At 39.7% G+C, this 23,583-nt stretch overlaps 1 protein-coding gene across 4 annotated transcripts in view; it reads right to left on the bottom strand.

Moving 5' to 3' along the window:
* Positions 1-1,096: 1,096 nt before the first annotated feature.
* Positions 1,097-23,583, bottom strand: part of NRP1 (neuropilin 1) — a 108,672-nt gene continuing 86,185 nt past the window's right edge. Inside the window, exons 12-18 of one of the 4 annotated variants that reach the window (XM_015853136.2) lie at positions 21,455-21,559; positions 18,421-18,480; positions 11,573-11,710; positions 8,333-8,607; positions 7,780-7,873; positions 5,985-6,041; positions 1,097-4,735 (exon numbers count right to left, since the gene is read on the bottom strand). In XM_015853136.2, the coding sequence (XP_015708622.1) occupies positions 4,449-4,735; positions 5,985-6,041; positions 7,780-7,873; positions 8,333-8,607; positions 11,573-11,710; positions 18,421-18,480; positions 21,455-21,559 (1,016 nt within the window). In that variant the 3' untranslated portion in view covers positions 1,097-4,448. The remainder of the gene's footprint in view (positions 4,736-5,984; positions 6,042-7,779; positions 7,874-8,332; positions 8,608-11,572; positions 11,711-18,420; positions 18,481-21,454; positions 21,560-23,583) is intronic. The other 3 variants (XM_015853137.2, XM_015853138.2, XM_015853139.2) reach the window with 3 other exon arrangements.

Below are 23,583 nucleotides of genomic sequence, written 5' to 3'. Positions count from 1 at the left end.
TCTACCCACCTGAAGTCAGTGACTTCAGTGTCCACCGGAGCCTCAGTTCTGTGCTCCTGGCATTGTTTTTCTTCAGCTGACCCATCTGTTTTTCCAGCCTGCTCATCATTTTCATTCAAGTTTACGTTATGTTCTGAAATTTAAGCTTCAATTCTTCACAGGTGGGTTTGACTACCAGAACTCACTGCACTATTTCTGTTTTTCCTTCATGAAGCCTGTTCAGTGTGGAAAACAGAAGGTTTAGTGCTAAGTAAGTATTAGCTTCTAGACTAATCCATCTCCCCTAAAAGAAAGAAAGAGAATTTTTAGCTTGAAATACTTATCTCTTCTCAGCCTCCTGATGGATTGACTTTATAGATTCATTTTTTCACTAATTAATTTAAGTGCCATTTATATTCCCTCAAGATGCCCTGTGGCTGAGTATCAGAGAGAAAAACGGGAAGTGATGAAGTACATTCCTATGGAATTTGGATTTAGTAATTATATGGACAATAACTCTCACAGCTATCCTTTGAGCAACCTCCACTGTGATCACAAAGCATAGTTTTGCTCAGAAACTCTGCTGTAGCTTTATCTTATCTTACACAGGTACCCTAAATGCTGCTCTCCCGAGGAAGACTTCATACTTTCTTTTCAAATGCCACAATCATCAAAAACACAGTGCAGTATTTCTCCCAGGAACAGTAAAGAAGATGAAGTAAACCACATGTCTGTGAGCACTCAACCTAATGACACAGCGACAGTACATGCATTATTACTGTGCGCAAATAAAGGAAGGGTTTGACAAACTTTAATTAGCAGAGTGCTCAGCACTAAAAACACGGTGTTAAAACCATTCTTAACAATGAGCTTTCCTACCAAGGTGTCTGTCTGCCCACTGTGTATACAGATAATTGAGACAACTGGATCAGACAAGAAGGTTAAGTTTAGGAAGCTCCTAAAGCTAGCAAGATATGCCCTAACTTTTATTCTAACCAACTGCCTTGAAACAAATTTAACCATGATTAAAATGTTGTGCTTGATGCAGGATTCTAAAGAAAAACAGACATTTAATAAAACAAATGCATTTGGTATAATAAAATACATCAGGTAAGGGATATTTTATGAAAATGTTTAATTCAACTGTTTCTTTGGAATGTAGTAGTCATAGTTTGGAAATTTAAGTTACAGTTCAGTTCTATGTGATTCTTCTTATGCTACTCAGTGTCTGAGAATACAAATGTCATTTAAAGTTAAGGCTTCGCTGTTAATTTTGAAACAACAATTTACAAGTGTCATATTGTCATAGAAAATAAAAATTTCTGTAAAAAAAATTTGCACAAAGTTTTATGATGGTACAAAACATGAAGCAATAATATACCAGTAAAATGAAATCATTTTACTACAGAAGATTTTTATAGTTTTTCAATAAAGAAAAAAATATGTTATTTTACACTTTAAAAATTATGAAACAATCTAAAACAATATAAACTGAACATTTTGTAACACTGCCTTTACAAATTAATAACTTTATAAACATATATTTTTTTTAAATATATTTATCAGTGCAAGATACTTTTCAATGTAAAGTTGCAGTATCATTTTTCCTTTTTCGAAGGGCAACTTTCATTCTATTACCTTCAGAGAAATCAAATCTTCAGTGCTAGATCCTCATTATCATAGTAAAGTCTGAAGACTACAAAGGAGATACCATTCTTTTTTATGTTTACCATTCTCAGTACGTTAAAAGAATAAAGAAAAAACAGCACACAAACAACCATCAGCTTTACCGTTCAAACAGACCAAGACCAAGAGCTGGTCCAGAATCCACTGAAATCCATGGGAATATTTCCAAACTTTTGGGCCTGGGCTCCCCTGTGGGACTTTCTCTTCAAGGCAATATACAAATGTAACTCTCAGTCAAGCTAGTGGATGTGTTTTGAGATGAGGAGGGCAGATTCTAACACAACCGAATTGCATGGTGGTGTCCTGAAAATAATTTAGAGCAATCCTTTTTTTCTTTGGGTTGATTAACTAGCTGCTGCAATACCACGATGGTCAGCTTACACTGTTGGATGTAAATGAAACTTCTGCCTCTGTCCAAGTGAGCCTGCCACTCGGGCCATTTCATGGTCTAACTTTTGGGCTTAACTTTTAAGTCAAGTGCTCTGCCTCATCTTCTGGATGGCCTGAGGCCCAGAGCCTGGAGAGGTAGCTCTTCCTCTTTAGCCAAAGGTGTGATGACCTGAAGTGTGTGTTTCAATAGTCACTATAGTCTCTGCTTTCAGGAGTCCTTTGAAGTAGAAACCATACTCCTCACTTTTCTACTGAGTCTTCATCTACAGTATTTTCAGCTACATAACTCATATTTTTTTTACCTTCAGCCTCCCTCCCTCTTTTTCAATTTCTAAATCAGTGGATTTCTTGTTTTGTGATTAGTACTGATTACATGACATGCTTTAAAACATTTAGCTGATAAACAAGGGTGGATTTTGTTGCAATTCAGGGCTGAATTATCCCTTTCACAGTCCTAATCCTGAGCAGGATATTTCACTGCTTACCTACAAAACTACTTTCAGAAAAGACTAATTCTGAAAATCACAGACCCTTCCCTGGCTCTACAGAGCAAATCCAGTGAGGAAGAACAGGAGTTCAGCTCTTTCCGGAATGGTCCTTTCTCCAGGTCTGCATGGGTTGAAACACTTCAGCTCTAACTGGGCTGCATCCTAATCACTGCAGACAGCTCCTCTGAGCACAGCATCACTTTATTTCTTTTTACCTTGTCAGACCAGCTGTATCAACTGCTGGATATTATTTTTTCAACCCACTTGTCCCAAAATATTAAAAACTGCCATGTAATTGTTGAGTACGTTGTCCTGACAGTTTAAATTAGCCTTGCTCACCAAATCTATCATTATCTGCACTTTTGGTCAAACAGAGACCTCATGGTAGGAAATGCCAATGGGATATTACAGAACAGCAAGGACATCTCTCACATACACTGTGGGATTTTATTCTGCCCTCTGAACTCATGTGAAAGCCCAATTAGCATTGATTTGCATGAAAATGAAGGTTTACTGAGAGAAAAGAACTCTGGTTTAGGTAGGGACAGGAGGAGGAAAGTTTCTCATTTTAAAGGCAATCTTTTCAGCCGGGAATTCATTTCCCTAGTGTAATTAACAGGCATGTCATTTAGGATAAAATACATTTCATGACTTCAGGAAAAAAGATACTGTCACTTTATGCCGTTAAGAAGAAACCCAAAGTTTGACTTTGGAGGGTAAAGTTAAGAATTTTCCCTTACTTTTTAACACAAACTCTAATAAAATCTTTTGCCATTACCAGCAAGTTAAAGCTGCAGTTTTCTTTCCTTGGCAATGGCAAATGTTTATGCAGTCTACTCAGAGAGAGAAAGAGAGAGAGCAAGAAGAGAAAGGTAGAGAGACTTTACATTTGAAAATACATTCTATATGAAAGAACAATAAAAGGGGATATTGCAGCTTTATACAAAAGGGTCAAGAGATGTGAAGGTGAAATATAGAAAGCTGAACCATTGAGCCAGGTGGTCAAATTTGATTAGCCCTTGCCTTGCCGAGGCTACTCTCTTACACTAAAATATACTTTTTTCGGTAAGCCATCAGAATATGATTAAAGACAAGGGCATAATTGGAGAGAAGCAGAGCTGTAGTCAATGTTAACACAATGAGAAGCAGTACAAACAAAAAGGCACTTGAGAGGACATACACTAGCCAGTGCCAAGGACTTTTTTGTTTAGATTTTAGGCAGTATACTTGGTTACCAGTTGTGTCTGATGATGGCACATACTCTTTTATGGAGTCACAAGCACAAAATTTAGTACAACACTGAAAAACATCAATAAAATTTGACTGTATTGCTTTGTAAACAGAGCTGACACACTATATTGGTACTGATGCAGCAGTACTTTCAAAAACATCCTAACCCTTCTTTGCCTATGCACAACACGAGCAATTATACACAAATACAGGTGCAGGAGTCCACTAAATTGCTGTTACTCCAATAATTTCTGGGCACTGAGCTACAGACAGCATGTCCATCCAAAGGACCCCACTGAATACATTTTGTGACAGCATCTTGGATTTTGCACAGTAAAAAGAAAATTACCCATTAACGGAAAACAAAAGAGAGGGAGAGAAAGAAAGACAAAATGACCTAGAAGTCAATCATACTTGGTCTCAACACCAGCATTTGATTATTTCAAATAAAACCAACAGAAAAAAGCAGACTGTACATGATTCAGATTGTTAACACAGATTGTTGTCCATGTTTATCGGTTACACACTCGTTGAAGCTCCTGAGAAAAGCTTGGCTCAGTGTCATCAATGCACTTTTCAGCCTGTACAGTAAAAGATGATCAACAGTTCCCCAGCACGACCGAGCTATGTCCTTCCATCCCGATTCTCTGAAACTTCTCAAGTTGCTTTATACCTTCATGCTTCCGAGTAAGAATTCTGTGTGTTTAGTTTATCTTTCTTCAGTTTTACACCATCGACCAGCTCAAAATTGTAATTCTCCAGTGCAGACAAGTTCCTCTCTGACATCCCATTGTGCCAACAGGCACAGTATAGGACAACTCCACAAATGGCTCCTAAAAGCACCCCAAGTGCACTCATGGCTATGATGGTAATAAGGATTGGGTCTAGCGTCTTCAGGACGTTGCCTGGTTTCCTGGAAATGTCATCGTAGTCCTCATCTGTATGGTATGAAGGAGTAAACCCTGAAATAGAGTAAGAGTTGCAAAATGTTCAGAATTGATTCCAGTTAGAGCTTAGTTTGATGAGAAGGTAATCTGGAGAAAGGATATCAAGCTTTTGGCATAAACTGCTATGTAATTTGAAAACCTGGCTTCTTAGAAGTAGTCATAAGTAACTGAAAATTATAATGGGGCTCAAATAGCTGCTGAATTCTTCATACAGCTCTCCAGCAATCAATTCTGTTGCATGGTAGCAGAAGTCCGATTCTGCCTTGACATATGTGGGAGTCTTGGAAATGAATAACCAGACCTTTTGGTTATATTTTCCTTATCTGAAGTATTTAGCTCCAAAATGTTAATTAAATATTTCATAGCTCAGTGTGAATGTTTACAGTCTTAGACATCAATCAGGAATCTTTAGCCAGTTTGAGTCTGTCTCTGCTTCACTGGCTTCGTGGAATGGACGTGGAAATGGGGATAGTGACAGAACTGACACAGGAGAGCACTCTGCCTCCTAATGTAAAATATTCACTGGATATCACAATGTTTTCCCTAAACTCAATTTATTAAGGAGACATGCTAAGCTTATGAAACTTGCTAATTGTTGCAAGCAAAGCAAAGGAGTATTTCTGTATGAACTCCACTTTCACTAAACCCAGTGACAATCTTGTTGACTGTAGCCAAAAAGAAAAAAAAGAAGCTCTTTGCTTGAAAAATGCGAATGTATTTCACTATGAGAACAATATGACAATTATGATCCATTTAATGATCCATTTACAGCTATCATCATTGAAAACGATAATGCTTTGGTAGACTGGTTATAAAACGACATTTTCTGCAAGGTCTGAGAAATGATTAGCCTGAAGAGTTTTGAGCCTAATTACCTAGACACTGCATGAGACATAAAATACAGTGATAGCTTTTTCTTCATCTGTGGGTATGCCTTCTGGATAAAAAATATTAGAGATCGATAGTGTGTGTGTGCATAAATATGTATACAATGTAACAAACATACATAAAATTTGAATTTTTAAAATCTTTATATAGGATAGAAAATCCACAAGATTGTAAGGCAAAGAAGAATAAAACTATGAAATCCTGAGTATAAATGTAAACCTTCTAAGTGTCTGCTGTAGATAAACAACAACAACAAAAAACTTAGTGCCATATGCAATTAAGATTACCAATTCATAAATAAGGAAATAGAATACACAAATTCACATGAAAAGACACATTGTAATTCATTTCCTTGTAACAATAGCATAATTTTTACCTGTTTGATTACTTTCTGGATCTTCTTCATCTATTCTGTTCTCCAGATCAGTTGATTCTAATGAAGCAAAGAGAATTGACATTGATTATTAGGGTTACAAACACTGATTGACTATCATGCTGACAATAATGGTATAGCAGATTTTTCTGTGTCAGAGCATCATTATGCCAGCTTGACATAACTGTTCATTATGACGGGCTCTGAAAATTAATGGAGAAAAAAGAAAGATTTAAAAACTTCTCTCCACCCAATCTTGGCACAGTTTTAGAGTTATCAGCAGGGGTTTTCCATGCCTACAAAAGAGAAATCAGTGTGATAAATTAGCATCTCATTCATTGTATTTACAATTTTGGAGCCCAATTCCACAACACTTCATCAGTGAAGGCACAGTTAATCACAAGAACTGCAGCGAGACCATTTGTGTTTGGTCTGCTGAATAAGCTTTAGCTCACACAGGCTAAAATTTCTGCGCACCATTTGGTTTGTATATCTGAAAGGAGGAAATATACAAACACCAATTGTAGTCTTACTGTTTGGGGTTGAATTTTTGTTCCTCCTTTCCTGTTGGACAGTTTACCTGGCTATCATTATTGTTATTATTTCTGTTATGATGTTTCAAATAGAAGCTCCATTTGTCTTTATTTCTTGAGATTTCAGTTTGCATATCTGAAATGAGGAGGTAGGAAATAAGTTACTTTCCTCTCTCATTTCAGTCAGATCAGCGCCATCACTGTGGTCCCAGCATCTTGCTTGGCACTGAAGATACTGCAGGAGGATCAGGCAGTGTGCACTGACTCTCTTTCCTGGTAACGTTTACTTGTGCTGCAGGATGAATCGAGGAGATGGACTGCACAATGAAGAGACTGTTTCAGTCTTATTCAGCTATGAAATTACCATGTAGTTGGAGCCTGTCATGTTATCCTCAAATGGCTGTTAGCCACAAAGGGTGAGAACAGCCTCTATCATTGTTCTCCATTGTGCTGCCAACTCAAGTGGAGTAAGTTTACATTTCTGATGCTGAAGGTTCTCTGTTCTATTTTCTCTCTTAATCTCATACCTCAATCTCTATCATGAAGGACGGGATTTAGTTGCTTGTGTTTATCTGGAGGTTGCTGCTGCCAAATTACGTGCAGTATGCAATGCACATATGATTGGCTGTGACTGGAATAATTCCAGACTGGCCAGAAAAAAACGACTGAAACAGGGGCTCAAGATCAGCCTGGCTCGGAAGCAAAACAGACCACGATCCAGTACTACTCAGTGACACGTGTCTAGGGAACTGATAACTATGGTAAATGAGTAATTGCAAACTCTGCTGCAGGGCAGCAAAGGACAGGGCTGTGGCCACTGAACCATACTTGGGTATCCAATGTTGGTTTGATAAAATGCTTAAAAAATCCTAGGATAAGTGATCTAAAATGAGTGAAGAATTTTAAGCAATAATTAAGGTAGGGAAGAGCATTATGAAAAGCAGAAAAATACAAAGAGTACAGCAATAAAAAATATAAGGAGAGATGTGAGGATGTGAATGTGCTGTGACCTGTCAGGGGGATGCCAGCTGTGATCCAGAAGACTGCATCACTGCAGTACTGAGGCCAGCCTACCAATTAGAGTATGGACCAGATCAGGGCGTTTTCAGTGCTAAGCTTCCAATATCATCAATAATTATGTATCCTTTTCACAAAGAAAAAAAAAAACCCAAAACTAAAATCCCATAATATCAGCTATCTAAATAAATCTAAGTAAATATAGGTACTGGATGAGATCTCTATACAACCATGCTATGCATACTTACTTTGGCAGTCCTCTTGAGATATGTGATTGTCAATATTAATATCATCCACAGCAATTCCTCCATTTCCTTTTCCAATTTCTCCCTCTATAACCACCTGGAAAAATAAGATAATTTTCACACTGTTTTCAAGTTAACACACAATTGAAGAGTTCAGGAAGTCTTAATTAGCCGTTAACACACTTCTCCAGTTGTCACGATGCCACATTACGCACACTTTGATTGTGGCCTGTCAATCAGCGCTATATGCCTTTACGAACTTATATGCACAAATGTGAATTCATATAATGTCTAAACTTCACAGAAACATTTTACATCAGTAGCAAAAGTATGGCAAGGATGCAGTTTTTTGACAACTGAGAAGTGATTTCTAATGCATTTATTTGGCCTTCTATAACAAATTGCTTGTATCACTGTCATCTGCGATAGTATGAAATATGCCACTATTATTACTGTCACAGCAACAGCAACTCATCTGTAGGTATAACACTGTTTACACAAATCCTCCAGTGACATTTTCTGCTAAGGCATGTAAGGCATGACCAGCAAGGCTCACCTGGTAGTGTTTCACAGACTTGTGCAGAAGAACACGGCCCTCCTTCCAACAGTCTGCCTGGTGCCCGTTCAGGGTCAGCAGCACCTGGTCATATTCATCTGGCTTCTGGTACCTCAGCTTGATCTTCAGAGTGCCAACATGTGGGCCAGACATGTGGTACCAGAAAGTCATGCAGTGTGCTGAGTTCTGTGAGTAAATGACGGGGCTCAACAGCCGGGCAACTTTGCCTTTCTGGCTTTCGTCAGCTTGAGAGTAGATGAAGTTGCCATCTCCTGCTGTGACAAAAGGACTGCATTAGGAATAGTGACCAGATGTTGTTTTCTTTGTTCAGCTAAGAAATCTCAGCTCTGCCAGTCGTGGTCTCTTTGCATTCTGCCCCAAGTCGCACAACTGAGAGTGAAGTGTGCCCCAGAGAGAGTGTATTTCTGCTGCTCACCAAGATGCCCTGTGACAAGTGTGTGCCACATAACACTCAGAATTTGTTTCCCTTTGCTTAGGAATGGAGGCAAGGGCATGTCTGCAGTGATGAGCACTTAGTCAGTCAGCGTGCAGCTTCTGAGGGCAGACCTCACACAGTAGGTCCAGCTAAAGTCCCCTGGGCCTACTCCACACTAATCGTGTAAAGAGCTGCTTTTAATGTCTGTTTAGGCTGAGCTTGAGAAGGCAGGGCTAGGATGGGAAGAGCAGTGGAGAATAAAATATCTTTGAGCAGCCATGGTCAGAGATGAGGAACTGAAACCAAAGTGAGTGCATAAATTGAGCCAGAGTATTGCCACAAATGGTGCCAGAGTTAATCCCTTGATTTTGGCAATAGCATATTGGGCTCTGAATGTTTATGAGCCACTTCCCAGAAGACTAATTACAGCAGAATGGGTTTATACGTGGATTTTATATAAAAAATCTGAACACTAGATACCCTTAGTTTTGAAAATCACTTGCTTAATTGGGCAGGGAAGCATGTGGGAACATGATTAGTTTGCTAACAACAAAACACTAGGTGAGATACTGACTGAAGCAAAGTGCTGGTGATCTGCTGAAATAAGCATATAATTATACCATTGCTTTAGCTAAAGAAAAGTTAAAACAAAAAAAGAGGCAAAAGATGTTTTAGAAGGGTGAAGCATTTTCAACATTGGTCTTTGATTATATATGATATTCTTGAGTTTCATCTGAAATAACACATAACTGAGATATGCTGGCTTGTGATGGTGTGGGCTTGCACCAGTGAAGTTCAGGATAGTAAAAGATTAACCAGGAACAAAACAAGTGGGTTAAACTTAGTCATTGGAACCTACTAAAAGAGAAGAGTAATATTTATTTTGACATGAAATGAGAGTATTTTACTTGGACTTTTCTGTGAGCAGTCAGAATTACCCATGCCAATATACATGGGAGTATCTGATCTTTGAAAGAATGTTGTAGGGGAAGCTGATGTTAAATTGCCAAAAATTCAGAATTATTTTTTTCCCTATTTTAGTGCAGTAGCACCTTGTCCAGCTTCTTCAGCAGGAGTGTTTGAATTTACTCCTGTACAGAGGACATCACAAAGTAAATGCAAATCTCTCCCATCAAAGAATGGTGACAGAGAATGGTGACAGAGAACCCCAAAGGAAAGAAAAAAGGAAAATATTCACAGCATTAGGATGGCATCTCAGTTGGAAGACCTAACTCTGGCCAGATTTAATTGTAACATGAATAATTTGAAGTGGCGTACAGAGTATCCTGCTGTCTTAAAGCAATTGCTGTTGAAGATTGCTTCTATGGAGTTTCTTCAGTTTTATATAAGTACAGCTGGGAACTGCTCACTGAAGTTTTCCCAGCATACCAGGTGCTTTGTTGAGTAACAGGCACACTGAAGTGCACGTCTGTGATGGCAGTGCCATTCAGACCACTTGTGGTCTGCGTTCACACCCACTCCCCCCCTATGGCAGATGTGGCAGATGAAGATACTGTTGGAATTGAAGGAAAAATTTGGAAAATATCGAAAGCGAGAGTAGCAAGGAGCAAAATAAGCTGCCTGGAAGACTTATGGAAGCTACAGCTAATGGAATGAGTAAGTCTTCTGCAATAGTAAGACCCGGAGGAAACAACAAAATCTCATTTGAAGAATATCATTTCTTCATCTCTTGATTGAAGACAGGTTCAGTCTCTCTATAATCCTTGGTGGCAAAGTGCAGATAGCTCTCATTTCCAGAATATTACTGTAGTGCTGGGTCAGGAACTCTGTCTTCATTGTCTTAATTAGAGCTTTACTTATGCATGCCTTTTAGATTTTGTCAGAGTCTGGCTAACGTAGCTTTTAACCTCCTTTCAATGTCAGATCCTACTGAGCCATTTCACTTTACTTTACATCAATTTTTCCACCATTACAGACTTCACTTCAGCTAACTGCATTTAGTTAATTTGATGCCATTTATTTGTACAATGCCATTTATAGTCAAAGTATTATAAGTTTTTTTTTTCTTCAGAAACTACTGTACTTGTCTTAAGATTCAATTGAAAGTGTCTCAGAATTTAAAAAGTCCAATTTTGTCTAATTTCCTTGTCATTCTCATTAAGCAAAGGGGTTGCAGAAGTGGGAAAGGGTATTCATCCCTAACACATTTGATTAATCTGCACGTATGCAAGGGAGAACACTGAAGTGAGAGGCCATGCAGGTCAAACAATGCACTCCCTTCTCTGTTAGCCAGCAGCATATTTATTGCCTAATTATGCAGAGCCATGAGTTAGATACTACAAACCAAACTAATCAATTTCCCAGGGTAATAATTCTGGAAAAACTGTGTGAGCAAAAGGATGGCTGTGGTCTCCAACTCCCATTGGAAAGCAGAAGGGCATGGAAACAAGCCCTTGTGAGAAGTTTCACTCACAATGCCTTTCCACAGTGAGCAGTTTCTGTAATCACAAATAGGAATAGTGTGGGGTTTGCTCATGACCATATGATTTGGTAAACGACATGCAGAATGTTTGATTATTTATCTAGATGGCAGTTATTGAAAGGACAGTCAGGAGGAGCGTGGATCTTCAGTTCCTGACAATAAATGTTCTTTATTCCCCAACAAAAGAGATAATTATGGTCATTCGCATCTACACACAATGGTTCAGATTGCCTAGACTTATCTTTCCTATGATATTTATTTTAGGTATAACTCAGACTCTTCTGGCTTTGGAAGGCGTGTTGGTATTAAACAGATCAACTTCTTCTCATGTAAAATGACTAAATCATGAACTCAAGATTACCTGTGTGGTCTTGAATTGGCCCAGTTTTGCTGGTCAGAATTGCCCACTTCAAATCCACCTGGTTGTCATGTTCCCATTGGCACAAAGTCTTGTGGGATCCCCAGCCAAAGCCACAGTTGAAGTTGTATAGTGGCAGTTCTGCATGAAAAGATAGAAAAGGATGTTGAAAATAAATATGATTATTAATTTCATTATTCAGATTTTGCATTTCAAAACCAAATGCATTCATTTAACCACAAAGAAAGCCATTCCCACTTGTAAGTGTGAGAAGACATAGCAGAAGTAGTCCTGTTAGGAAAAAGGAGGGCTATTTCTAGTAAGAAGTGTGCTCATTTTTTGTCTCTTTATGAATCTTATTTTATGATTATTATTATTATTATTTTTTTGTTGGATTAATTTCCCCACATTATCTGACAACTTTGTTCTAACATATACGACTCCAAAAGAAAACTCTGGCTTACTTATTAGATACGTTTGCTGGTTGTTAACGTGCATTTCTACTGTAACCGTACCATAACATTGTACAACAAACCATGGCAAGATTTGGATAAAAATAAGAAAACTCAGGAACACTAGTGAAATGTCATCGGCAGGAAAGGATTTCTGGTGAAATGCCAAGCTCATGGCGTCAGACAGGAACAGCACTGCAGCATCTTCCACACAAGCTGGCCCACAAGATGGCAGCATTGAAATGGACAACTTAAGACAGAAAAGGGAGAAATGTGGCTGATTGCCATATGGACTCAAAATAAGCTTCAAAACAAGCTCCATGTAAAACAAGGGAAATCTGGTATTATGGTCAGGATGAGATCATATCTTGTTTTCAGCTTCTCTTCAATTCTGCCCAAAGGTTTAACAGATTGTAGCTTATTTTACTCAATACAACTTGGAATTAGTATGGAAAAATTATACAAAGATAGACTATTCTTTATGTTTCTTCTTTTGAGAAACAGTTTGAAATCTTTTCGGCTTTTGGTTTCTACCAGGTTGGTATGAACTTTTACCTCACCCTGAGCAATGCCAGCTCCCAGTAGAGTAATACCCCCCCCACAGCAGTGTGACCAAATCCTGAAGTCTTTTCTCAAGCTTGACTCATGCTTTATTAAAGGAAAAAACTTAGATTTACTTTAATGAGATGCTTTGTGCAAGTACGAACTAAGAACAAACCTTTCTCTCACCATTGTCAGGTCTAGGGGAAGAATTCTGTTCTGCTGCTGTCTTTCCCATTATCAAAACAGAAACAACAAAGAAAAAAAACCCACAACAAAACAAACAAAACAAAACAAACAAAAAACCCAGATAAAGATCATGCAACTCCTATAATGTATCTTGTTTATAGTGGGAAAATATAGAGAAATATGGGATGCATGCTGGGATCTGCAACTGGGCACACTTTTGAGGTGGATCTCTTCCAGTCTGATGGGGCAAAGAGCTCCACATAAAAAAGCAGCCCAGGGAAGACTGGAAAGACTTCTGAACTCACTTCCCAGATTTTAATAGGAGGTAAACTTGAATTAGAATATTTTATGAACTAAGAGAAAACCTCAAGTGAGTAGGTCAATACATAACAGTTTATCTGTCATTTCCTCCTTGCCCGCTGTGCCCTTGTTCAGTGAATCCTTGCTCTGAGACGCGTTTTTCACTCAACCCAAATCCAGAGGATTTCTGCATTTCAGCCACTGTGCCCTCTCTGCTCTTGCCCCCCCATAATATTGTTCTGTCATCAGAGAGGTCTGAGTGCATTGCAGCTCCTATTATTCACCTCCGCCTCGGCTGTGTTGCAGCATCTCTGCAATCCCTGTGCCTTGTTCCTTTCCCTCATCTTTCATCTACCCCATTCCAACCCAACTCCCCAGCCTCCTGTTGGCCTCCGGAGGGGTCTACCTGACATTGACACAGATGTGGCATCCTAACTGGGAACAAATGAATTAAACAGATACTGCCTGTCACAGGAATTTAATGTGGAGAAAACATGTTTCCTGGCGGACCTCAACCTTTTCTAGGCAAGAGGCAGATCATGGTGAGTAATGCCTCTTTGAGCTCAAAATGTTGAAGAAGCAGAACTCATCCTGTGCACACATGGGTACAAAAAGGCAATCCATTATGTTTCTTGCTTCAGTATGTGTTTTTTTTTTTTTCCTAGACAATGGGGCCATGATCAAAGCGATCTTCCCTGAAAGGGGACATCTGAAAATCAAGGAGAGTTTTTTGAAAAAAAGAATAACATTGAAATGAATTAAAGGGTTTTAATTTTTTGAAAAATTTCCTTTCCTTGTCAAGGAAGCCTAGGGAGAGCTATACTGCATGGTTTTGTCATCAGAGTTATGAAACAGAACCATAAAAAAGGCCTTAGAGAACCTAAAACAAAATTAATCGTATTAATCCCAAAGGATTATATCATCTGAAGCTTGTGATAGCCTGTGTGGTATTCAGACCACAAGAAAGCAGAACAATGGTGGATAGATCACATCCATCTGAAGATGTAAGACAGCATAAATGAGCACATGGTGGAAAGAGGTTGAAAGGACTGGGATTGTTTAACTCTGAATAAAAGTAAATAGCAGAGGACGCAGAAGGAGTACGGGTAAAGAACCTACAGAAGGAGAATTACAATGTTCTGTTTTCTCAGTTTCATAGCCTGAGAACTAGGCGATATACAGTGTAGTTCAGTACTGATCAAAGGGAAAGCTTCATGTGGTGCAAACAACTCCTTCTTCCCTTGAATACTGCTAAGGGTGCTTCGAATGATCAAAGAGAAATGGGCGCTGAAATTTATGAGGAAAATATCCAGAATTTAGTTGTTAATTCTAACACGCACGAAGTGACAAAAGCCACCTTCTTCATGGTCTGAAGCAATCTCTGAACACTGTGACTAGAATGAGCATCGAAGCAGGGCTAAATTTCACAGCATCATCTAATAATGTATTTCTTACACTTTCATTTTAAATATATGGTCCAGGAAACTGGCAAAATGCCTAAACTTGGTACGATTTGGCCTTGACTGTTCCTTAGCTTTGCTGCTGTGTAGCACAAAAATGAACTTATTTTCCAAGGAGAAGTTAATGAGAAGCCCTTGAAACTGAGCAGGATTTGGCCTGCAACATGTTCTTCATCAGCTACTTCTTGCGAGGTCCGTATTGTTTTCTCAAAAGTGATCATGTTAATATGTTCCTTAGACAATCACAGCAATGGCACTAGAAGTCAAAAGCAAGGCATTTATTTCAGAGCACTTTCATTTAATGGGCTCCTTAAACATGCCATCTATTACTGACTATTCTTATGTCTCTTCCAGTGCTCCTCCCAGGGACCCATTAAAAAAAACAACACTGTGAGCCAATTTATAACAGACATTTGCAGCATCAGGATAGGTTCATTAGCTGTATGGACAATGGGTCTAACCCAGCAGAAGACAGAATAGTTCAGTGCTTCTAATAAACGTACTGGGAGGCTGAGACAGTAGCTCACAGTACACTACAGGCAATCTGTCAGTTTCTTTGTCCTTTAACTATAGCTTGGCAAATCTTAGGGAAGGAAGGAAAGAAGAGAGGAGGATGAGCAGCATTTGGTGGGCTCCCTTTGTGGTGCTGTCCTATTTCCCTGCTAAGATATTTCCCTTGCCAGCAGGTGATTGATCTTGGGGTTTGTGTACATTGAGAAGATGAAGAAAACCAGCTATTATGTAACTAAATAGCAGCAGTTCAGATGAGAATCTGAGATGGAGGTGTGACGAAATCCCATATGTCTTTTTGAAAATGTAGTGTACGTGATACTGAATTAAAACAGATTTATCCTCTCAAAGAATAACCAACAGCTGTACTTGACCACATCTTGCTCACAGCTGGAACCATTACCACACGTGAACAAGAAAGTCATTTGAAAATCTAGTTGAGTGAGTTTTTTGCAAGTCCATTAATCTTATGTGGCCCAATGACTTTGACATATTTTTATAACTATTCCAACAAGAGGCAAGAAGGAGCATGATGGCATTAAAAATGCTATGAAAATTACCTATAGGAAGCTCTTGCCAAAGGGAAAATCAACACTAAAAAGGGAAATTGCAAACACTTCAAAGTAATACATTGAGTCTGATTCTTATTTGCATTTCACCTTTTTTTACTATTTATATTGGCAGCTTAGAATTACCTCTAATGATAGTAAATTATAATTTAAGTGCTTTAATATCCCTTTACATCCTTTATCAGTGCAAAGTTGTCCTGCCATAAAAGAGATTCAGACTTATTCTACCTTTAAATGATTTCTCAGTATAGCTTTTAACCTCAAGATTTCTTATATTTTTCCAAAATAGCTACTATATGTGTGAAAAACAGGATACGTTACTTCTTGAACAATCTGCTTTACAAAGGACTGAGCTTACACTCCAAGAGCACATTATGTAAATGAACAGCTTGCTCTGTATGTAAATAGCTAAGAGTCAAGAGTTTCCAATAGTTCTTTGGAATTGAAAGAGACATGTTGAAAAAGGCTAGATGTTGGTGAGACTGAGGACTGAGGTCTGAAAGGTATTTACCTTGACAGACAGGTTTGTTAAAAGCACCTTTTAAGTCTGAGAAGTAGATTCTATTAAAAAAAAAATAATAAAAAAATCCAAAGCTTTAAACTTTTTGAGCAGTAGGAAATAATGATTCTTTTTTATTTTCTTACGATTCAGCCTCTTTGGAATGAACTGTAAAAGTCTCTTTGATGGAAAGCTTGTTTATATGTGGAGGCTTTCCAGCTATTTGCACTTAACTGTTTCTATCATGTATGAAAGCTGGCAGGAATAGGATAATCTCAAGACTTTGACATACACAAGCATGTTAGTCTGGGATAACATGATTAGGGGTGCTTGAAGGCTTGAACACAGGCAGGAAGACAATGGTATGCAGGAGTACAGGGCCTTAGCTCACGGTGCAAAAGTACCTGTCCAACAGGAGTGTTGGAAGGGCTGGCAAAGATGTTTCAAATCACCATGGCACAAGATGCCATGGCTGGCAGTGGCTTGTATCACCTCTCTGCCAGGAGGGCTTTCCCCATGCTAAAGGGAATTTCTGGCTGCCCCTTTTTGGGAGTTTTCTGGCTGTTTTTCAGTGAGGGATTACAAAGCAGCTGGAAACCTTTATGTCTTTAACTGCCGATTCTGGAAACCCTATTATTATTTATTAGCATCTGACTGATCTGTATCTATGATCTTTGTACTGTACTGTCATGTGGGAGCCTGGCATTTGGGATGTGAGCTTGTCCCTTATTGCCCGGAAGGAAACAGCTCCTACCAGCACAATGCAGGGAAGTAGCATTGGCATGCTCTGAAGGGAACCTCATAAACTTCTTCAGTACAGAAAAAAATTGGCTCATGGCGGAGTCAATGAAGGTGGTGCAGGAGGGAAGGAGAGAAAATGAGGATATCTTTAACTCTGGCAGAAACAGTCCCACCCAAGCCAAAAGGATTAAACACAACCTGCAACTGCAACTGGCACTGGGGAGGGGTGAGGAGAACTGCATAGCACTGAGGCACTGTATGAGTTTGCAATTAGCATTTGTTTGAATGCAAGAAGACAGTTAAAGGAACTGTTAAAAAAACCCTTCACTACAGCCAAGTAGAAGACTAAAAGCTCATTTCAGACAGAAGAATCCAAATGTTTTACTCTAAACCCACTGCAATATCCTTTCTGCCTTCACCACCCCCAAACTGTGGAATCACCAGTTGTCCCTTGGCCCTGCAGCAATGCTGGCTGTGGAAGAGCAACATGAAGAAGTGTTGTGTGAAGGCTCTGGTACCCCTTTATCTGCCCCACTCATACAGAAGTCAGTTAGGAATAGTATATGCTGACAAAGCAAACTGTATGGCCCCAGAGACAAATTTTAGGGGGACTAAAAGCATTTGCCTCCACAATAGAGGAATGCAGAGGCTGAGAGTGGGAATAATGTCAGAGAGAAGCCAGCTCTGTCTATCAGACTGACACAATTGGTGCTCTGTAGGAAACTTTTCCATTATTAGTACCCTTTTTTACTTGAAGCAAAACCGGCTTGTGTCACACAGTTGAGGAAACAATGATAAACACTTACCCACCCTGCTACAAATCACTTGCAAGGCTGCGGCTGACCATACTTTAATGGAGGAAATGGGAGTAGTTGAAAGCTGACCTCTTTACCACTGCGCATTCACTAACGCACAGCATTTCAAACTGGTGTTCCCAGTTTTTACAGTTCAGATATTCTGACCAAATCTATCCTGTCCCCTATTCCCAGTAAACTGAACAGGATATTAAAAAATTGCTATGAAAGATCTGGAAGCAGGAAAGTAAGGATTTTAAAAGCTGCTAGTTACTGTATTAAGTAGAAAGGACCTGCTGCCTGTGACAACTTGTTCCTCTCTTTTCAAGTTCATGGTAGTAGTTTTTGTAACCCCATTTTGAGAAAGCTTGCTAGAAAACAATGCTGTAAAACTGCCAGCTCTCTGGTGGAGAAAACTGGCAAAGTTGACTTCTCTAAGGTTTGTGAAACCATGGATATAAAGAGTGAATTTGCCTGTGTGGCTTGTTTTTGTTTTCTTTAAGTTTGCAAACAAACTCTGCATCGCTAAGATGCCATTTTAACAGAATGCACTGTGTGATTAAGCTAGTTTAATTTTGTCAGCATTTACCATTTGCTGATGCAAAAGGAAATCTTGTTCTCCGCTTTGTCTACATGTGGATGAAAGGAATAAAATATTTACTGTATAGAGCTGAGAGACCAGATGCTTCTTTACTTCAGAGACTTTTAGGGGCTGGGGAGTCAGGAAGTGCTGCAATTTATTATTTTGTCTCTGGCATGAAATTTAGGTTTGGAATTGTTTTTTTTTTTTTAAATACCTGGTTGTAATGTATTGTCTATCACTGTCGGCTTTTCTGTATTCAGCACCGTAGTTCCACCTGGAAAAGAAATTATGCATATCACGATATGAGGCATTCAACGAAGGACACAGTGATCATTAGGAATTTCCTACTTATAAATCTGAAATATGACCATCTTTATTAGACATGAAGGCAACTGAATACCTTAGGCATGAAAATATGACATTAAAGACCTGGTTTCCTTTACAAAACAAAACCCAAAACACCCTCAAAACAATAACCCCCCCCAAAAAAACCCCCCAAAATCACCCCACCCAGAGCTCAGATAAAGCCTTCTATGTTTTGAGTCCTTGCAAACACCAACTAATCAATCCCTACTGTGCCCTTATGGTTGTCCTCACTTTACAGACAGTGATTTGTCAAAATCAGATGGGATGTCAGTGACTGATCTCCCTAGCCCCCCTGACACTCACCAGTCTATGCATTCAGCAAGCACATGCTTGCCATATCACACACCTGAGATCCTCCAGCCCCTGCATTGCTTCACAGCTACTTTGTGAGACCAGCTTGCTGGAGAGCTGCATGGGAACTGCCCAGCTTTTGGCTCTTCTCTAGGCAGCTTTCACTTCTGTCTCAAAGAGCAGGGGTAATTAAGAACTTTGTCTTCTTTTTCAAGTAGATGAACAAGAGAAGAGAGGGGTCATGGCCCTCTCTCTGTGCTCACTAATTGATATTTTAAAAATACTTGACTTTTTAAAGGTAAGCCTCATATTGATAAAGGAAACAAAAAGTAAACTAGTGCAATTATAAATGCACAGTGGGGTGCTGATTACCAGTCAATGGCTTTTCTCTTCTCCAGCAAGCAAGTGCTTAAAGCATTATAGAAAGGATGACTATGATGACTTTCAATAAGAATGAATGCCCAAGCTATATCAGCTTTATGTTTGTGAGAATGATCTGATGGGAAATGCTCTAAGCCATGCAAATAGAGTAGCTCTGTATGGGGTCCAAATAGAGCAGGAAGGAATCTGGCCTACAGAACAATTATTGTTAATTGCAAGGGAGGATTCATTGTGATACTCACATATGTGCGAGTACCATCAGGGAAGTGACTCAAGCAGCCGTACCCATGAGAATGCTGGCACTGCACTCATGGGGCTTGGAGGAAAGAAGGGACGGCACTGATGCCTTGCCCTGCCATCCTTAATGGTCTGTGAGATTTACACACTTTCTGTCTATGCACTTTGGAGGAATATCTGTGGTAAAATTTTTGGTAAAATCACTTCTGTGCATTTTTTGTGTTACATGTGACATCAAACATAAAACGTAACATTACTGCTGTGCCCAGAACAACTGAGCTGGGGTTTCTAGGGGATGTTGTAAATTATACTGAAGTGCTGGCACTCTATAGAAGGGCAGTGTAGTAATTTTCAATTTTAGTAGTGAAATAGGTTCAGTTCCCAGAAAATCTGGTGCTCAGGAAGGCTGATGCCTGCTCCCTTGTCCTAGAGCTTATAAACTGCTCCCTAAGCACAGCCTGCAAAAATTGCCAGAGGGAGTTTCTTCTGCTCAATAACCTTTCCCTGAGGGACATGTGGGATGCAGTCCTGAGCTGTCTGAAGTGCAGAGACTATTAGTGGGTGAACAGGAAGGTGATTGCACAGATCTGTCTCCCTGCCCTCACACAGCCTCTGTCTATGCGAAATATGTCTCTACCTATTGAGTCTTGCAAGCCAGCCTTCATCGCAGAGCTTTGCAGACAGCCCCAGGGTTTTCTGACCTGGCTCTTTGCTTTCAGAGAAATTACAAAATTACAATGTTTACTAATACTGAAAGCTTTCTGAGTTACCTTAACACAATATGGACTATTTTATTAGACTTCCTACGTGACTCTTTTCACAAAGAATAAGATCCATCTGGAAAAGTGATTTGAAAAGCAGTGACAGTGACCGTGTGGTGCCTTTTTTGCTCATGAACTGTTTTTCAATTTTTGATTTGCAATATACATTTACGGGAGACACTGGCAAAGCTCAGAAAGAGTCTGATGCTGAAACTGCACTTTCACTCATATCTGCTGTCAGATGTTCTACTTGGCTGCTTTCAAAAAGCCAATCTCTCTCTTACCTAAGATTTCTCAATGTCCTCATGGACAGCTATTGTCAGGCTGTGGTGCTATTTTATGCCATAGATATAAGAAGCAGTAAACTTTTATTAGGTAAGTGAACCAGAGAGATGTGATGAAATAACCTGTGTTGCTATGTCCAAAAATAAGCTCAGCCACTACAGCAGTATGGATCTAGTACAGGAGCAGGCCCAGAGCTTTCTGCAGTAAGTGACCTTCGTGAAAGGATCGAGGACATAGTGATGGAGAACCAGCTCTCTCAGAAGGACAGTGGTTCTGTGCAGAAGTGAGAAAATATGAAATTTAAGAAGCTTCCTCCCTTCCAGATGCAGAGTACCTTATGTCCTGTTTTTCTCTTAGTGATGGCAGCTTGGAGGAGGTCAGCCCATCTGAGGCTGTAATGCAGTGCTGATGGGGAAGCTCATGAAAATCTTTTTGGTGGTATATGCATGAGTATGCTTTGATGAAGCAAATCTTTGTTTCTGTCTGAGTAAGATTTAGGGCTGAGACGAGTCCTGTGCTAAATTTTATGCATGGAAGAGTATAACAACATGCAAGAGCCTGAACAATATTTCATTTTGAGTTCTTCAGCCTCAGACAATAAACCGCAAAAGGTTTATCAGCTTTGTTCTTAGTAAGAGAAAGTTTAATTATGACATTTGATTAGGCAGAATTCCTGATTAAAAAAAATGCCCTCTGCTCCAGCTAGTCACTATTATTTGCTTCCAAAATTATATGGCTGAGAAAACAATCAAAAGTATTGTCACATGTAAAAGGCAGATGCCTCTGTTTTGACAGCACCGACAATATGAACTGCATACCAATGTCCATTTATGCTGAGTGACTAAATTAGTACAAATGTTTAGCTGGTTACTGGTGATGAATATGAGCTACAATGAAGCTGCAATGAAATGAGGATGGTTTCTGCACCTGTCAGTTGGTAGTCATCACCTGTGCCACTGTGACAGTTCGCCTGGTCATCATCACACTCATCCACGGGCTTGCCTTCAGAAACAGTAGGGACAGCTGTAGGAGCTGAAAGAAAATCCATTTGTTAGTGAAAAAGTGTGCTGGAGTATCAGCATGCAATTAGCAGTGACATCGTGATGAGCACCATACACTATTTTCCTGTGTTATTTTTGCAAAAAGGAGCAACTCTCCAGGTTTGTTAATATTTCCTCTTGCACTGAGGTGCTCTGCTATATCTGAGCTCAAGGGCTGTGTGGAGTTGAGCATTAAAGCCCTGAACTGTCTGTTCACTGGCTGATGGTAGCTTACTGTTTCTACAAACCAGGAGTGAAGGGATGTAAGTGTTAGGGTAAGGTAGAAACCCCATAATCTTATTGTGTGGCCAAAGTTTCCATGAGTAGGCCTGTACAGAGCAGCAGGAGGGGTGTGAGCTCAGGGTGGTAGTTCTCAAGCACCTACTACACTGACAAAGAAATCTCTGCACAGCACGTGTAAGGGAGGAAATGTCTGAGCAGACAGTAACAGTGGCAGGAAGGCAGTGTGATGTGGAATTACTTTGTGCTCACTGAGAAGGTCTGGAAGGAGTTTCTTTTGTTCTTGTTGAAGTTATAAATAAGTAAGACATCAGTGATGTCAGTCATCCCTCCTGGCCACCTGCTAGCTTCTCACTGGTGATGACTTTCCGGTAGCTGCTGCATAACCAGTAAAAGTCTGACCTTTGTTATTGCAATTAAGACCTTGAGATTTGTGCAAGGTGCCAGAAAACATATCTAAATCCCAGTGTCTGCAAAACATATAACATCTGGAAAATCAGGATACAGTTTATGTTTTATGGTGGAAGTATATTTCCTTTTCTTAAGATAACCAGCCTGGGAATGTGGTCCGGGCTTTTGCCTGTTTTCAACTACTGCTATTTTCATTAACAATGTTTTACTGTGATTATAGCTATATAATAATGCTTCACTTCCTTGGATTCTTCTTTGCCCTTCTGCTGCCTCCAGAGCCCACTGGCCACTCAAGATCTTATGCACTGAATTCATGGTCAGAAAATGTCAGTAGGGATGGCACTTTCTGTGGAAGTTCTATCCTGGGATGAAACTAGGATTTTCTGGACCACAACCTGTGCTTTACAGGTATAAGCTAGCACTAAAGAAACATTTCTGCACCCGTTACAAGTTATTCAGAGCACCTATTCCCCATATCTCCTTGAAAGCCCCTCTGGGAGCTCCTTCTAGCTTTCTACATCAAGTCAAGTTTTTTTATCTTGATCTTCATGCCCCTGTATAGCCTCAAGCTTGCCTACATCTCTGCCATCAATTCCTATAGGCCCCCTGGGATGCTCTGTAAGATACAAAGCTTCTCCTTGCTCATTACTGCTGGAGATCTGATTTTTTACTCCTGTCTGCGCCTAGCTCCATGCTTCTTTTCTCATCTCAATATCCATCCTCCTCAGTAAATCTCAAGTGACTTCTCTTCATTCAACTCCTTCCAAAAGATACAGTTATGCAACGAATTTTTCTTATTATGTTTCTCCCGTGGGCGAATGGAAATTGACCCTGCCTGTCCATGGATGACCTGTAGGTGAGCAACCTTCCGAAGTGCTCTAGAGTTGGGAAGATGAATGCAAGTAGATGTGTCCCATGTTGCTCACGGCAACAGGGAAACACAATACTTGCTGCTGCAGTTTGCCTAGTTAGTCTTCTCTGGCTCCTCCATGTCACTGAGCCACATGTTCTTGTAAGGTGATCCATAACCTTACTTCTTGATGTGAAGGTGGCTACAGGACCCCTGTAGCAGGAGGACATTACCCATGGGTTGTAAGTTTACACAGGGCAGGTGCTGAGTTTTCTTTTCTCTTTTCTGAGCAAGCAGTACAATAGTCTGCAGGAACCAAGAATTCTCACAGGAAATGAGGACTTCCTGCAGGAACTAAGAAGCATTTCCAAACTCCCAACTTTCTGGGCCAAGTAAAAAGCACACTTATTCAATTTGGCCTTCACTAAAAAACAACAGAGAGATCAGCAGTTCTCACAGTAATGTTTTCCACTCCTCTGCTGTGGGAATGAAATGGTGAGAAAGAAGTGGAGGTA

This window comes from Coturnix japonica, chromosome 2 (assembly GCF_001577835.2).
Source record: "Coturnix japonica isolate 7356 chromosome 2, Coturnix japonica 2.1, whole genome shotgun sequence".
NCBI classification, from domain to species: domain Eukaryota; kingdom Metazoa; phylum Chordata; class Aves; order Galliformes; family Phasianidae; genus Coturnix; species Coturnix japonica.
The sequence above is the reverse complement of the archived record's forward strand: the minus strand, read 5'-3'. Positions and strand labels throughout refer to the sequence as shown.